Source organism: Plasmodium gonderi (genome assembly GCF_002157705.1).
Source record: "Plasmodium gonderi DNA, contig: Pgo-contig_96, whole genome shotgun sequence".
NCBI lineage: Eukaryota > Apicomplexa > Aconoidasida > Haemosporida > Plasmodiidae > Plasmodium > Plasmodium gonderi.
The window spans coordinates 513-16,642 of record NW_021629027.1 but is presented as its reverse complement, the minus strand read 5'-3'; the positions used below and the strand labels follow the sequence as shown (position 1 = coordinate 16,642).

At 22.5% G+C, this 16,130-nt stretch overlaps 2 protein-coding genes across 2 annotated transcripts; one reads left to right on the top strand and one right to left on the bottom strand.

The window, feature by feature from the left end:
• Positions 1–553: 553 nt before the first annotated feature.
• On the top strand, positions 554–2,175 carry PGO_000990 (variable surface protein; the record flags this gene model as incomplete). Its single annotated transcript, XM_028690871.1, has 3 exons — positions 554–583; positions 721–1,863; positions 1,984–2,175. The coding sequence occupies 3 exons, from the start codon at positions 554–556 to the stop codon at positions 2,173–2,175; spliced, it is 1,365 nt and encodes a 454-aa protein (XP_028546672.1).
• A 6,720-nt stretch (positions 2,176–8,895) lies between these two features.
• PGO_000985 (hypothetical protein) lies at positions 8,896–10,155 on the bottom strand (the record flags this gene model as incomplete). The annotated part of the gene is made up of 2 exons (XM_028690870.1): positions 8,896–9,518; positions 9,597–10,155. The coding sequence occupies 2 exons, from the start codon at positions 10,153–10,155 to the stop codon at positions 8,896–8,898; spliced, it is 1,182 nt and encodes a 393-aa protein (XP_028546671.1).
• Between the last annotated feature and the right edge of the window lie 5,975 nt (positions 10,156–16,130).

Sequence of the window (16,130 nt, the reverse complement as noted above, 5' to 3'; positions counted from 1 at the left end):
TGCACAACAGGGTTTGAACTATAAGTATTGAGTGTTCTAATAATATAGAGAGAAGTTTTAAGGTGCAAAATAATTTACAACAGCACAACAGTGTTATTATTTAGCATAGACCATTTAATATCAACAATATTTGAAATTTCATTTAAAGAATATTCAAAAAATCTGATAAATTATATTATAAATAATTCAACAAATAAATTAAGAATATCTTCATTAATTTATGATTGGCACTATAATACAATTATTATTTACGTAAACAATTAGTGTGTTGCTTATATTTTTATATATAGTGTGATCTTTTTTTTGTTTTTGATTTTATCTTATAATTATTAAAAATAGGAATTTTTTATGTAAATAGTATTAAAAAAAAGGTAGTCGAATATATTAGTAAATAATAATGCTTACAAATGTGTAATTCTTTAAATTCTAAAAATGATGTAAAATATTTCCTAAATGTAGTTATAGATTATTAAATATTTTTGCCATTTTATATATTAATATATATAGTTTTATAATATTTATAAATTTACAAGTATAATTATGTTGAAAAACGATGGCGAAGACAACAGATACGTCTAATTTGGTAAATATATTTGCATAAATTAGTGCTTATGGTTTGATACTTACATAATTTCTTTCTCATGTAACAAAAGTGATATTATATGTTGTTAAAACCTAATTTTATTACTTGTGCTATGATTTTTTTGTCATTATTTTCAGGAGGCAGCTGCAAAGAGTTTAAAACTTAATGAGTTGTTTGAACAATTTTTTATAAACCAAGAAACATCTAATTATCATAGTTATTGCAACCAAGTAAAAAAGTATGATAGCAGACATGATGGAGTCAGTGACCTCTGCAAAAAACTAGTAGGATTTTTAGAAAAAATTCCACAAACAACTGATAGAACCATGCGTAATAATTATTGTGAGTACTTAAGTTATTGGTTACATGATAAAGTAGGTGACATATACAAACAAATTTCGGAAAAAACGGATGATATACCATTTTTTAAAGATCTTATTAACGTAATGATTGAGGTTAATGGTCACATTAAAAAAAATAAGTGTACATTAGAATATAACTATAATGTTAGTTTATATGAATGGAAAAATAGGAAATTATCTTACATTTACTTAAAAAAATATGACGATATTAAAAAAATTATTAGTGCCGGAACTAAAGATAATTGTAATATGCATATTACCTATCTTAATAGCATTAATACATTGTATAAAAAGTATAAGAAAGATGATTGTAAACCTGTCTTCCTTTGGTATATTGGTCCAAATTATGCTGATTGTTCTTCTACGTATAGTCCAGATAAATTAATATCTACATTAACTCATTGCAATGATGAACAACACATAGATATTTTAGATATTGGTGTGGGACAATCAGGAAATAGAGAAGTTTTAGAAAATGGACAATCTGAAAAAGATTCAAGTCTATCAGATTCAGATCAAGCAGATTCATCAAGTTCATCAGATGTACCACGTCAATTACATTCACCAGGTTCAATGGATACAGATGATCAATTATATTCACCAAATTCAGAAGCAGAGGGTCCAGATTTACAAAATCCATCAAATTCAGGCACAATAACATTAGAATCTTCAGGAGAAGTAGAATATATAGATAATAGAGATTCCAAGTATTTTGAAACAGGAATTTATATTCAAGAAGGGAGTTATGGTGCCCATCATACTGTTTCTACAACTATACTTATGCCATATGATAACACTGCTGTTTCTTCTAATTTTTTACAAAGAATATATAACATATTGTTTTCAAAGTACCTTCATCACGTAATCATGGGTGCTTCTATAGTTGTAGTAGTTATCTTTCTCATATTTTTCTTTTCAGTAACTAAGAACTCTATTTTAAAGGATAACAAACTTTTGATGATATTCACACTTTCTATTTATGAATGTAATTATGAAGCCAGATAAATTTCACTTTTTACTTTTTTTCTTTTGTATTAGTTTACTTCGTCAGGTTCGCAATCAAATAAAAGTGAAGAAAAAAAAAGAGATTATGAGTGGGATTTTTGTGATAGGGATGAAGAAGAATTTTCAGGATGTGGATCAGAAACACAACATGCGAGCTCCCAAATAAATGACGTATATTTATCGTATCAACCTAGGCGTAATTATTATGGTAAATTAAGTATATGACTAGAAAACAATTAGAATAACCATTTTATCAGGAAAATCTAGTAGTATCATTTAATCAGTTATTATTATGAAGAAGGATAGAAGAACAAAATAATTGATATATAAAGAAATTCCTTGATTATTTAAACTATTTCAAGAATAATTAACATGTACACGATATCAATGAATGTTGAACATATAGAAGCGACGGATACATATATGCATCGTGGAGAAGAATAGTTTAAATAGAATTATTAGGGGTATATTCCTACGCAATTTCAAAAAACAATAAAATTTATTATTCTAGAATATGGTAGGGAATATTGGGTAATTATGTATATTTAACCGTGTTATATAAATTATTCTATTTTACTGAATAGCTAAGAAGTGAAAGACAAAAAAACAATAAATATGAGGAAATTGCAGAAGCAGTTTCTAGGAATAGTTTAATAAAAAAATTATACTAAGAAAATTATTGGTAAATAATAATACACTTTGAAATTTTATTGTGAACACTTCTTTGAACATTTTTAATTAATGTAAATAAAAAGATAATTTGTTTTAATTCATTATATGCATGTACACTTAACAAGTTAGTCGTAAATATTAAAGTCTTCTACTTAATTGTTTTTGTATATATTATTGTTCATTTTGTTTTTTCCTTGTTTTCTATTTGTTATTATATTAAATTTGTGAATATATTTTATGGTATTCGTTAATAAGACTAGTTTATGTGCTTATGTAAACCATGTCCAACATTTTTAATATTATCCAAATAATATAAACTATCCGATGTTTGCATACATAAACATGTTTATAATGCCTTTTAATTCTATTTGAAGTTTATTATAATTTATATTAATATAATAATTTTGCAATTTACTCTATATTCTTTTTTTTTTTTCCTGTCTGCATGTAATATACAAAAATGTGAGACAAGAATTTTATATAAAACTTTAAATTTGTACCTAAAAAAATAAAACAAATGAAATATAAAAATTTTGTATTTTATTTGATATATAAATAGACAATTTTAATTTATTTCAGTTTCACATATATAATTTTATGTTATACAAGAAGCATATTTTATCAAAAATATAGGAATGTATTAATATATTTTTTTGTGCACAAGAATATGATATATAAATCTTTCCAGATTCGTTCTGGAGAATAGTTATTATAAATAATATATTTCTATTAAAATGGAGGATGTTTGTTTATTACTAATTATTTGTAGATTTTTTTTTAACACCAGAAGAGTGAGTTGCGTTCATGAATTATTTATGTGCACAAAACAGGAATGTTAAATATGAGACATGTAAATTAAGAGCAAATTAATCAATATATTATCATATCCTATTATATAAAATATATTTTGTTGTAATAAATTTTTTTAATGTTTAAGTCAACCATAAGGGAACAAGTTTTTTTAAATATTTTACAGAAGCCTTATATATTGGTAAAATTGATTAGGATCGTCCTTAACTGTTAAATATTTTGTTTAATTTTTGCATAATAAAAGGTTAAAATTTATTAATAACACAATTATTTAAAAGAGTGACAACGAAAAGAAATGATTAATCGTGTTCATTATCCAAAAAAATACAAGGAAGAAACAAATTAAAAAAAAAAATAATATAAGTGTACGCATACAATTAGAACAAACTAAATTGGAAAAATAATCGATATGCTGTAGGATTTACAATACATGTATTTGTTTTTGCATTATCTTATATAGTAATCCATTTTATACACAAAAAGGGGGTAATATTTTAACCAATAAAAAAAAAAAAATTGTAACGGGACTCATGATTCCACCAAAAAAAAAGAAAAAAAAATAGTTACTCCATATAATTGTGTAATGATGCTTAATGTTTTATATATTATTCTTGTAGTATAAATGAACCCCAAAACAAATTCGTATTTATTACAAATAAATTAATGCCTTGTTATGTTTAATGAAAAATACACTCTTACATTTTTTTTCATGAAATAGGACAGTGTGCAGAAATTATAATTCGTCACGATTCATGCTTTCTAACATTTATAATTTTTAAATTATGTTTTATTAGAAATGAATTTAAAGTACCCTTATCAATCTCATGGAAAAATGTCATATATATATGATAATTTTTTCAATATTTCTAAAGATTTCAATATATATACATATAAGAATTTACATGTGTATGTTACGTTACGTACAAATAAACATTGTTTTTTTTAATTCTCATATTACATAATATATTTTTGCTATAATAGTAAATTAATTGTTCTCGTTTTTCCTTTAAACAATAGGTTTTACCGAATTATCCCATCCAGTACACTTTTTATAAAGTGTTCCATTAAAACCGTATTTTTACTAGTATATTGCAGTTATGTTTAAAAAATAAATAATTATATATGTAATTATTTAAAATAATATTTAATTTCATTACACACTTTCGAAAATTGATTTCATTACTTTGAAGTAGAAAATATTTAAATTTCTAATGTTAAAAACAAGAACAAAATTATTAAGTATGACAAAATATTTTTAATAGAATATAAAAAACTTGGGGGTTGAGGAAAAATATATTGTAACAGGAAAACATATTAATGAATATTCCATATGTTCAAGAAAATAAGACTCTTTTGAATCATTACGAGATATGCAATGAAGAATAGCATTAAAGCTTTGAATTTTTTCCTTTTTTCTATATTTTTCAATTTTCTTATATACACCTAAGCATTTCAGAATTACAAGAAAGGCGTATTTTACTGTAAATAAATTAATAATATATTAATATTATTAGCATAACATTTTTAAGGTACAAATTTTATAAAAAAAACGTTTTTCTTGGTTATAATTTTTATAAAACGAGAAGTATAATTTACAAAATTTAAATAAGTGAAAATTAAAATATATGATATTGTAATTCGTAAAAATAATACATAAAATAATAAATAGAAAGCTATATTTGAGCAATATCTGTTTCTAAAGATATGAATTTGTGCATATATTTTTTGATATTCTACATTTTAACTTATATATATCACTTTATTTTTTTAGTTGATCAATTTCGTACCAATATACATATAAATTCTATATGAATTCTCTTTATAAAATCACATTTTAAGCTATAATTATAATAGAAATATGTATTTTTATATGTTATAATATTAAAAAATATATATTTTATTGTATATAAATTTATTATTTTATAAATTGAATATTTCAAATAGTTTATAAAAGAGATATATTTATGTATGAACTGAATTTAATTTTATAGGCTATATTGTAATATTTATAATATGTAAGTTACATTTCTTGTAATTTTTAGTATTTCCTATATTTGCAAAGAATAAATATAGATAAATATCTTAGAGTTTTTTTATTATTTCATCGTATTATAAATACTATATATCATATACATACAAGAATGCCCCAATTATATATAATGTACTATACATACATGATTTGTGCATACTAATAATTTTTTAGTACTTAAAATGAAATGGAAGATATAATATAATAATAGATGTTAACTAATATAATTTTCATTTATTTCATTAATTCATTATGTAATGCACATCTATTCATGGTTATTATATTATAATTATCTAGTTATTTCATATAAAATCATAATATACATTATTATATGATGAGAATACTTAATCAAAATATCTATGTGTATTGTTTAAATATCACAAAATTATTATTTTTATAGGTTAATCGTAATTTGCTATTAGAATGAATGAATACATATATTTACATAATAATTGAGTACTAGGGTAGCAACTTAATACTATTAAGGTACAGATAAATATATTTCTTTGTGTTATTATTATTTATAAACAGAATATTTTTTATTATATAAATTTTTCATACTATTACGATGTGTCAATTCACAATTTACAGATTATTGAAACTGATTTCATATTAATGCAGTTATTTTACTTTACATATTGTTCATATAAATATGGTTTCATATAAGTATGTAAAAAATATATTCAATTATTATAAGTATTTCAAAATTCACAGGATTAATGTTTTACACTTACAATATTATAATATGATTTTTTTAATATATATTAATACCAAATCAAGAATGCAATATACATATGTATATATAGGGCATAAACAGAAAAATAAATTTCATTTTTACATTTTTCTAATAATACCATTAATATATATGTATAAATATGTTTTAATTGAATTGTGCACTCAATGGTTCTTTGTACTATTGATGAATAATTAATGTTCTGATTGCTTTTATTTTTTCAAAAAGATTCAATAATAAGATCCAATTGCATGCAAAATATTTAGCACGTATAATATGTGGATAATATTTTGATAATTAGCATTACGTCAACCATAAATTTATTTTTAATGCATTTGTTGAATATATGTATACAGAATAAATCATTATGAGTAGCATTACGGAAAATTTTTTTAAATATAATTTACATACAAGGAATGATTGAAATAATATTCTTGTTAACCTTATATATAAAATTATATATTTATTGCAATGAGTTTATAATAACTTAATTTATAAGTACAACTATAGGAATGATATTATTTTGTATATAAAATAATATTAGAAAATAATTTGTTGTCGTACATAATACTGTAATTCCATTTGCTACTTTTTCAGTAGGTTCCTGCAATATTTACCTATTATCCAATGATACTGTATTGATAAAATTATGATAAGATCAATAATATAGTTAATAATAATATTTCGAATATTTATTAAGTGTAGAATAATATTTAATTTTTTCTTATTTGAATAACATTTTTTTTTATAATATCAGTTTATAAATTATTAAACTAACAAAATTACATATTTGAGTAATCTTACTGCTTTTATAATAATAAAAAAATATATATAAATATGGATGGAATAAGGAATTTAATTTTATTTGTACGCTTAATCAATAGGATATATCTGATTGCTATTCTTGAATGTATTAAATTTTGTATAATTAATATAAAAATAATGATAATTATATAAATACGTATACATATAGAATAATACTGAAGAACTAGAAGTATTATTACATAATTCAATATAATATACTCATTTGGGGAACTTTTAAATATGACATAAAAATATTTTCATGGTTTTTGCATGCACAAATATCAAAAAATCTAATTGCTTAAGAGAAATTTCATTAGTTCTGAAACAGTAGTCATAATATAATTGGTTTAATATTATTTAATGTTTCTATAAAAGTAATTCCATCTTAAAGAAAACATAATTTTAAATTGATTATAAATTACATATAGTTGTCAATGAAAAAGGTTAATATATCTGTTTTATTTATGTTCTATTAACTATAATTACTTTTTACACAATTATTAATAAATACAAGTAAATAACTATTCTGTTTATAATTCATCTTATTCATTAATATATTTTATGCATTTTACCCTTTATTATTAAATTTCATTTTTTCATAAAGTATTTACTTTATTAATTCATAATTTTCATGTTTTTTTAAAATATGTTTTAATTAGAAGTTATTTCATTCAGAATATATTCCACTAGCAGATTTATTTCTTTATTTCTTTCTATTTTTTATTAATAGCTTGAAAAATATTGTAAATATTTTCTAATGATTTCTTCTTTGCAGAAATAGTTCCTATACTCTGTTTATATGGAGACAGAATTTTTCATTCAAACGCAATTCACAATTAGTTATGCATTGATGTTTTATTTTTCCCAAATATTATAGTCATATGAATTAGATTAATTATGTAATATAAAAATACAAATTTTGACAATATAAGACATTTTTTTTTAGTTTAAGGTAAATCGGACAAAGAATACATTTCAAATACGTATTAAAAAATTTTCTTTATATGACAGTTTTATATTTAAAATAAAATTCTATTAAGACTAAACGTTAATCAAAATTCATACTGAATCAAAATATACGTACATTTACTTATAAAGAAGTACTTTATTTTAAAAAATTCTAAAACAGTTTCACAACAGAGGTAAATGAACGAAACATATCAATAAAATGTACACTTTTCCAATGTTATATCCTTATTTCCATGCTGTAGTTAATATTACAGCACAAATTATTTATATTTATGAATTTCAAAAACATAATCTTATTGTCTTACAATAATTTAAAACAAATAAAATAATTAAATAAAAATTAAGAACACAAAATTATTAGTTAATATATACTTAATGTTTAAAAAAAATTGGTTTATGAATTTTTTAAAAACAAATATTGATAATTGTTTTTAATATTGAAAATAGCTATATGCAAAATTGATACTTCTTTCTCTTGTAAATGAAGGTCCAAATAGTATCCTTTTCAATTTTTCACTCATTTGCTTCCGTTTTTTTTTCTTTTTCTTTTTAAGGAACACTCCTAAAGAGGTGTACTAAAAAAAATAAAAATATTATATAATGGAAATTTAATTCATATAAATAATTAAAAATATATGCATAATTCTTTTATTGCATCTCATTTTAGTTTACCTTTTTAAGTATTATCAGTAACAAAAAAATTAACAGTGGCACTAAAGTCACTGTGATATATATTTTATATGATATCCAGTTGTTGCTTTCACTGGATTCACCTTTTACAATATCATTACCACGGGTAACTGTAGCCTCTGTTGTTACAGGTACACTTAAATATTTTTCACTTTCTGCTGTATTTGTTACAAGAGATGCGACATTGTCTTGAGTTCCTGAAATTTCATTAAATATTTTAGAATGGGATTGTAATATATTACAATAGTGAGTGAAAGTTATAATTGAGATATACAAGATCATTTGTTATGTCAGGTGATTTACCATTTTGAGTAATGTTTTCATTAGAATCAATGCCATAGTTACCTGCATCATGAATTCCTTCTACTGTAGCACTTAAAGTTATATTCTTATCGGTATCAGCACTTTCACTACCAGAAATATCTTGACCTGTAGATACATCATTAAAATATTCAAATTGGGAACTATATTTAACAGGAGATAGGTTATTGTTAACTTTATGATTAGCACATATGCTATTTATACCTGTGAGCATTTTGTCTTCATCTCTAGTTTGTAGATTATTGGTAGCACTTTTTTGAGAAGATATAAGAGGAAGTAGTGAATAAACAAACGCCTTGTAAAAAGAGTGTACTGCATTAATGATTTCATAAGCAGCAACATGTCCATAGTTTATATAATCTTCCAGAGAATTATATTGATTATCTTGTGTATTATTTTGGGGGATACTTGCACTTAGATTACTTTCTCCTTGTGTGCTTTTTGTATTATTTTCCAGGTAAGGGACTGCTCCTAAAGACTCCGCATTTTCACTAGTGTGCAACACTGCATTTGGAGATCCTCCTGGGACAGATAAAGATTCTGATGGAGTTTATGTTTTCATAGGTGTAGTAGAATCTTCATTAATTATTGATGAAGATGTTTCATCTTTTTGCTTACCTAAATCAGATGTATTTATTAATTCCTGTTGTTTATTACCTAAAACTTCATTTTTTAAAGATGCTTCATTTCCATTTGTACTGTTTTCCTCGCGCGCTGGAAAATCAATATCTTCTGAAGCTTTTAATTCATCGGAATCTCCTGCCATTTGTGGTTTTAATTCATGTTTTTCCAACTCAGACACTATTTGTTCTATATTAATAACATTTACTTTACATATATTATTTGTACCTGATTTTAATTCATATTTTTTATCATTACAACATGTGTCATCGATATCGTATCTGTAATTAACATCACATCTTTTACAGTAACTCGTTAAACCTTTTACTGCATATGATCCAGCAAGGGCAGAAATTTTTTCAAAACACTGATTTTTTAATGTTGTTATAAATTCATATATTTTATAGCATTCTTCACATAGACTTATGCAGTTCTCATTTTCCAAATTAGGATGTTCACGTTCAAATTTTACTAAAATATCGACATAATTATCGTGGCAAGTTTGAGTCGTAGACGATTGATCATCATTAATGAAAACAACAACTGAACGCCCCATTTTCTACATTTAATTTTTATTATACTTTTATTCCTTTATGCCTCGTTTAAACAAATAATACTAGAAAATAAATCATACAAATAAATAGGTGCATTTGCATACGGGAATTTAATATTTTTGTATCACGACAACTTATTAATATTTTTATGGAAGTACAAATAATTATATTCATAAATGATATAATATAATTTATATAAGATATCACTAGGATGCTTTGAAATCTAATACATGAATAATTTGAAGTAATAATATTTGGATACACAATTATTTATAGGCATAACAGTAAAACAGTTGTATTCTCAAATATATGTTTAATGAATGTATAATTTGTTATACATTAAATCTACATAGTATATAAGGAGGTATAAGAAATCTGGAACTATGGACATTATAATGGTAGTAAAATAAAAATAGGAGTTTAAAGCTTATACACATTGAACACAAGAAAAAATGAATACATTAAATATAAAAGGTTTCATTTATGTGGCACAAAGAAATTAAATAAGGTTATTTCTAGAATTTTTTTAATGTATACTTATATTTTTATATTAATAGTAAGACATATTATATATTTAAAATTTTCTATATGTGTTCATATAAATTCATCACTTGTTTATAGTTTAATTGCTATTTTATAAAAAATGTTACTATTAAAAGAATGTGTTTTTATAATTTCGTTTTAAATAAAAAATTCGGTACTTACACATTTGTTTCATTATTATTATGTTGATATATTTTGAATCCTATAATGCCGTATATAAAGACAAGTAATATACAATGCATAAATTATAAGAAGTTTTATATTATTATCGCAAAAAATATTTATAATTAGAATTCCCATATAATGCTTAAAATGAATTAGAAACGGTGTAATAAAAATTCAGAGGTGTACAATTTTCCTGTGTGTATATGCTTTATTTAATTTTCTAGAAACATCTTACCCATTACATATATCTGCCCTTCACTTGCCTACATATTTATATTTTGAGAATCATTAATTTTATTTAGGATATAATTAGAATGTTATAATGTTATAATGTATATGAATTAAAACAAATATTAATATAATTAAAATTAATAAATAAATTTATAAATACGCTATACAATTTTTTGAAAATTACTAACATATCTATGGAGAATTTTTTGACATATTCAACAATAAAAAATATATAATAAATATTATACATTAACTTCCTAGAGAACGCTAATATAATGTGTGACATATATAATGATAATAAACAAAATCGGTTCATCCTATTTTATTCTTATAATATTGTTGCAACATTTGCATTCAATAAGTAAAAAATAAATGTTTATTAATTGTTCTTCTAAATGGGAACATTGATATATTTTCGTAAACTAATAATTTATTAATTTTTTTGTTGAATATATAAATGTTTTACATTTAGTTGATATATAATAGATGCAGCCTATATATGAAATATTTAAGCAAAATATTTTTAAAAATATGTATTTAAAATTAAGTATAATTCAATTAGACATTTCATTAAAAGGGCATATTGTGGTTCCTTTATATGGTCATTTGTATGTCGTGGTATAGAATCCTTTTAAGGTTATTTCAAGGATTTTCTTACTAATGAATAATAATAATAATATAGTTAAATTATGAAATCATTATATGATTGTCTTAAAGAACATATTTTATAGCTTGAAAAGATCTTAACCTGGTTCATTTGTTATTTGCATTAGCTATATTAGCTGTTATATGAATCCAATGACTTTAATATTTTTTTCTATTTACACTGTTAATAAGATTAATTCCTTTTCCTTGGGTTTCTATAACCTGTATAAAAAAACCTATATATATAATAAATCTCTCAAAAGGAACATATTATTTTACTTTTCATACGTTAACTATTTAGAGGAATAATAATAACTTCATTATTTAGTCATAGATTCCATTCAGCATAATACAGTATATTAGTAACAATTCACTATTTTAGCTCTTCACATGTATTCATTATACATTTAGAGATGTAAATATATTCCTTTTATAGTTATCACTGGTGTTAGTTATATTTAACCGAATGTATTTTTTTCCCTAATGCGCAACCAAATAATTCAATTTTTTAGGTATCTTTTTAGATTTGTTCTATGTTTTTAGTCTTTTACACGTGATTCTCTTAGTTTTAAAATTTTATGGTCTTTTTAGATATTATAATACAGATGCTTATAAAATAGTTTTATTTTATGAGAAACTGATCACTTTTAATATCGTTTATAAGAATTTTAAATAAGGAATTTTAATTTTAACTTCATTTATTGCCTTATATGTAGAGCTACAAAGTTTTTTTCATACTCTTCTTAATGTAATTAATGGTTTACTACTTATTAAGGAAAATGTCTTGTAATATACAGTACAAAAGATTATTTTATTAATCGTCTTGAGTTTTTCCAAATATATTAACAGTTATTACTTAATTTTTGGGTTACTTTTGAGAAAAACCTTTTTTTTCCTATAAAATTTGATTATTTGAAATCATTTTTATATGTTATGTGTGCATTATATTGAAGGAGTGCCAATATTTTGCAAAATGTTGATTTAAGTACTTCACATTAATTATAATGATTTCATTATTATTTTGGTTATTAGCACTATAAGTCCATTCGTGTTGAATGATAAAAAAATCATCAAACAAAACCGAAGAAGGGTTAATATGCAAGAATAAATAAATGCAAAAACATCCATATGTTATGGGATATTCGAATAGCTTGATGTGCAAAAAAGTGTAGAAACATTTTTATGCTTTATATGTAAAGATAAATGTGACTTACCTATAAATATAATACAGATAAATAGAATAAAATATCACTTAAAATTTTATTTATGTTCACTTGTGTAAGGTTAAAAAAAGAACAATCAACTTCATAAATGTAATAATAATTACAGTAATTTTTAAAAAAAGATATTAATTGTATTCTCAATTTATACATACTTGGGGCTAAAATGTTTTTAAAATTTTTTACCATAATTATTTTTTATGGTTTTTTCTTAAAACCGTAAAATTTGTATGCTTAATTATGGTCTCTGGTTAATAAAAGAAATGTAATAAATACACTATTTATTATTTTTTTAATAAAATATATTTAGAGCTTTTATGTTTATTCACAAAAGAAATAAATTAAATATTTAGAAAAACATGCAAAATGTGTTTTATTTAGGAATAAAATTAAGTTCATTTTAAGCGAAAATATAAAAGATTTTATATCATAGTGACCTTCAGAGCACAATTCTTTTAAGTGTAAAACTACTTTTTAATATTTTTGTAATTATTAATTAAATAAAATACCATCCTTTTTAAAATCATTTACCGAAAGAAATTGTTTTGCATGTATATAGAATTATATTAATATTTAAAAGCTTATTTTTAAATGTCAAAAAATGGGTACTACAACAAAACACTTTTTTCTACTACACAAATTGTATGAGCACCGAGGTTTTACTATTTACTGTAGGATTAACAATATTGAATAATATATCCATAGAATTTATAACATTTTGTGACAAAATTTTGCCATTTATAGGGGAAACGAAAATAAAATAACTTATATGAAGTTTATTATTTTTTGTTGCATTTGCATGTCTTAGTGACATTAAAATTTTAACGCGTTTGTTTTGAAGAATGTATAATTAAATAATTGACATTAATAACGCTTCAAAAGGGATAATAGGATTATAAAAAGGAGCTACTCTTTTTTAGAGGAAAAAATGAAGATATAAATTATATACTGAAAGTATACTTATTATAAGAAGCCTTTTTAATAGACGATATTTTAAAAGATACAAATATTCATTAAAGACATGTATAAGTTACATATTGTACAGAGAGAAAATTACAATGGTTTGATTTATTGTATATTATGGACAGCGTTATATGATACTCTGTTGTACTTTTATTTTGCAGAAGAAAAATTTCCTTAATAAATTCATGAATAATTAAAAATTTTCACTTTATATGGAGTAATAGAACAATAGAGTAGTTTGGCTTTAGTTAATGTTTTTTTCGTATAAATTATATCCTACTTTTTATAAAAAATTTAAAGAGATGAATATCTTATCAGTATATTATATATTATTACATACCATTAACAAATAGGCACCAATATACGAACATCATTATTTCATGTAGTTAGTATATATAAAAATGAGGTGGTAACAATAAATAATATAGGTAGGATATGTTCATCGTTTTAATATGTAGATAGACAAGTATACCAATATTTTTTGTAATTTGAAAAATAGTGAGGGACTCTATTTCATAAGGAAGAATAAATTTATTTAGTACTATTTATATTTCATAAACAATTAACTGTTTGAAAAATTTCCAAGTTTACTATTCTATAAAATATATGAAGTATTTGGTAATTTTCATATCATAAATTATAATTTCATTGATAGAATAATTTAGAAAACATTGTCTAAGAGGATAAGAGAATTTGTAAAAATGATTGTAAATACTTTAGTAAAATTGTCAGACAAACATGGAAATTAACGCAACAAATGAATGTTAATCGTTACGAACAAGTTACAAAATAAATTAAGGAAAAAGCATTATAAAAGGAAAGAAATAAAAAACGAATATGCTAGATATAAAGCTGTTAAATGAGCATTACTATTATTTGAAAATTATTCTAAGGTAGGACTGTGTTGATGTTATTTGCCAGAAACCCCTAATCAAATGGAAAGAACAGAAAAATTTACATGATAATATTGGATAATATAAATGTACGAAAAGAGATAGTTTTGATAAAAAGTATTGGAAAATATATTTAAAATTTTATACACATATTAAATTTATTTACATGCAGTATTATGTTGGTTATGGAACTAGTTGCCTATATGAAAATGTTGAATAAAATTAGGAACTTTATTTTTAATTCTGAAGAAAAGGTTGATCAAAGTATTTTGTTGACCATTTTAAGGTCATGTACAAAGTTATGTTGAGACTAATGTAAAGCAGTTCTGGGTGAAGGAATGGAGAAACATGAAGTACATAGAATTTTAAATAAAATTGTTTGCATCATATTGAGTCATATTAACAAACTCAGCGTGATTCAGCTTCCCCATATTATATATTTAGTGAATCAGTAGATAATGATTCATGTATTATAGCAAGACGTCGTAATATATTAATCCAGTATCATTCATATCGTTTTGTCTTAGTTGCGTCAATTTTAGGAACAATTATATTTTTGTATCTTTTCTACACTGTAAATACAAATTATAATTAAATATGTAATAATTTATCTTAATATTAATAAGTCATTTGTGTTATGTTATTATATCCAAAATAATTATATGGTGTTTCTTTTATACATTAGTGTACTTCATTTGTATCGACATTATGCATTCTGGAAATAAAAGGGGAAAAATAAAATAAAAGTTTAAATGAGATATTAAATAATAAGCTAGGATCATTTGACGCAGAATCTGTATAAGAAGATTAGCATATAGGACAATTATATTTCGCAGATCTCTTAACATAAAACTATTTTATATAATTAAAGTAGAGATACAAAATAATTTATGAGGTTTAGATGAACATGAATATTCCTAGGGTTGCATGAAGGACCCATAAAATAATGGAAAGAACATATGAATAATAAGAATAATGAAATATAGACATTATTATTATAATATATTCATTACATAACGTAAAAGCAAAAGAATATTTATATGATAGTAGATTTATAAGCATGTAGTATACATTAATACTTCAAAAATTTAGAATAAATAAAAAAATTTGCCATAAAAAAAGATAATATTTAAGTGAATGATATATCAGATTCTTTACAAAACAGTATACTAAAACAATGAACTACTTTTATGCACTACGAACCATGAAGAATTTTATTTCTTTTTGGATAAAAAAAAATAGATAAAACAACAACAATTGCAGGTAATTAAAAAATGACATATCACATATTAATAACTCCAAATAAAAAATAGATAC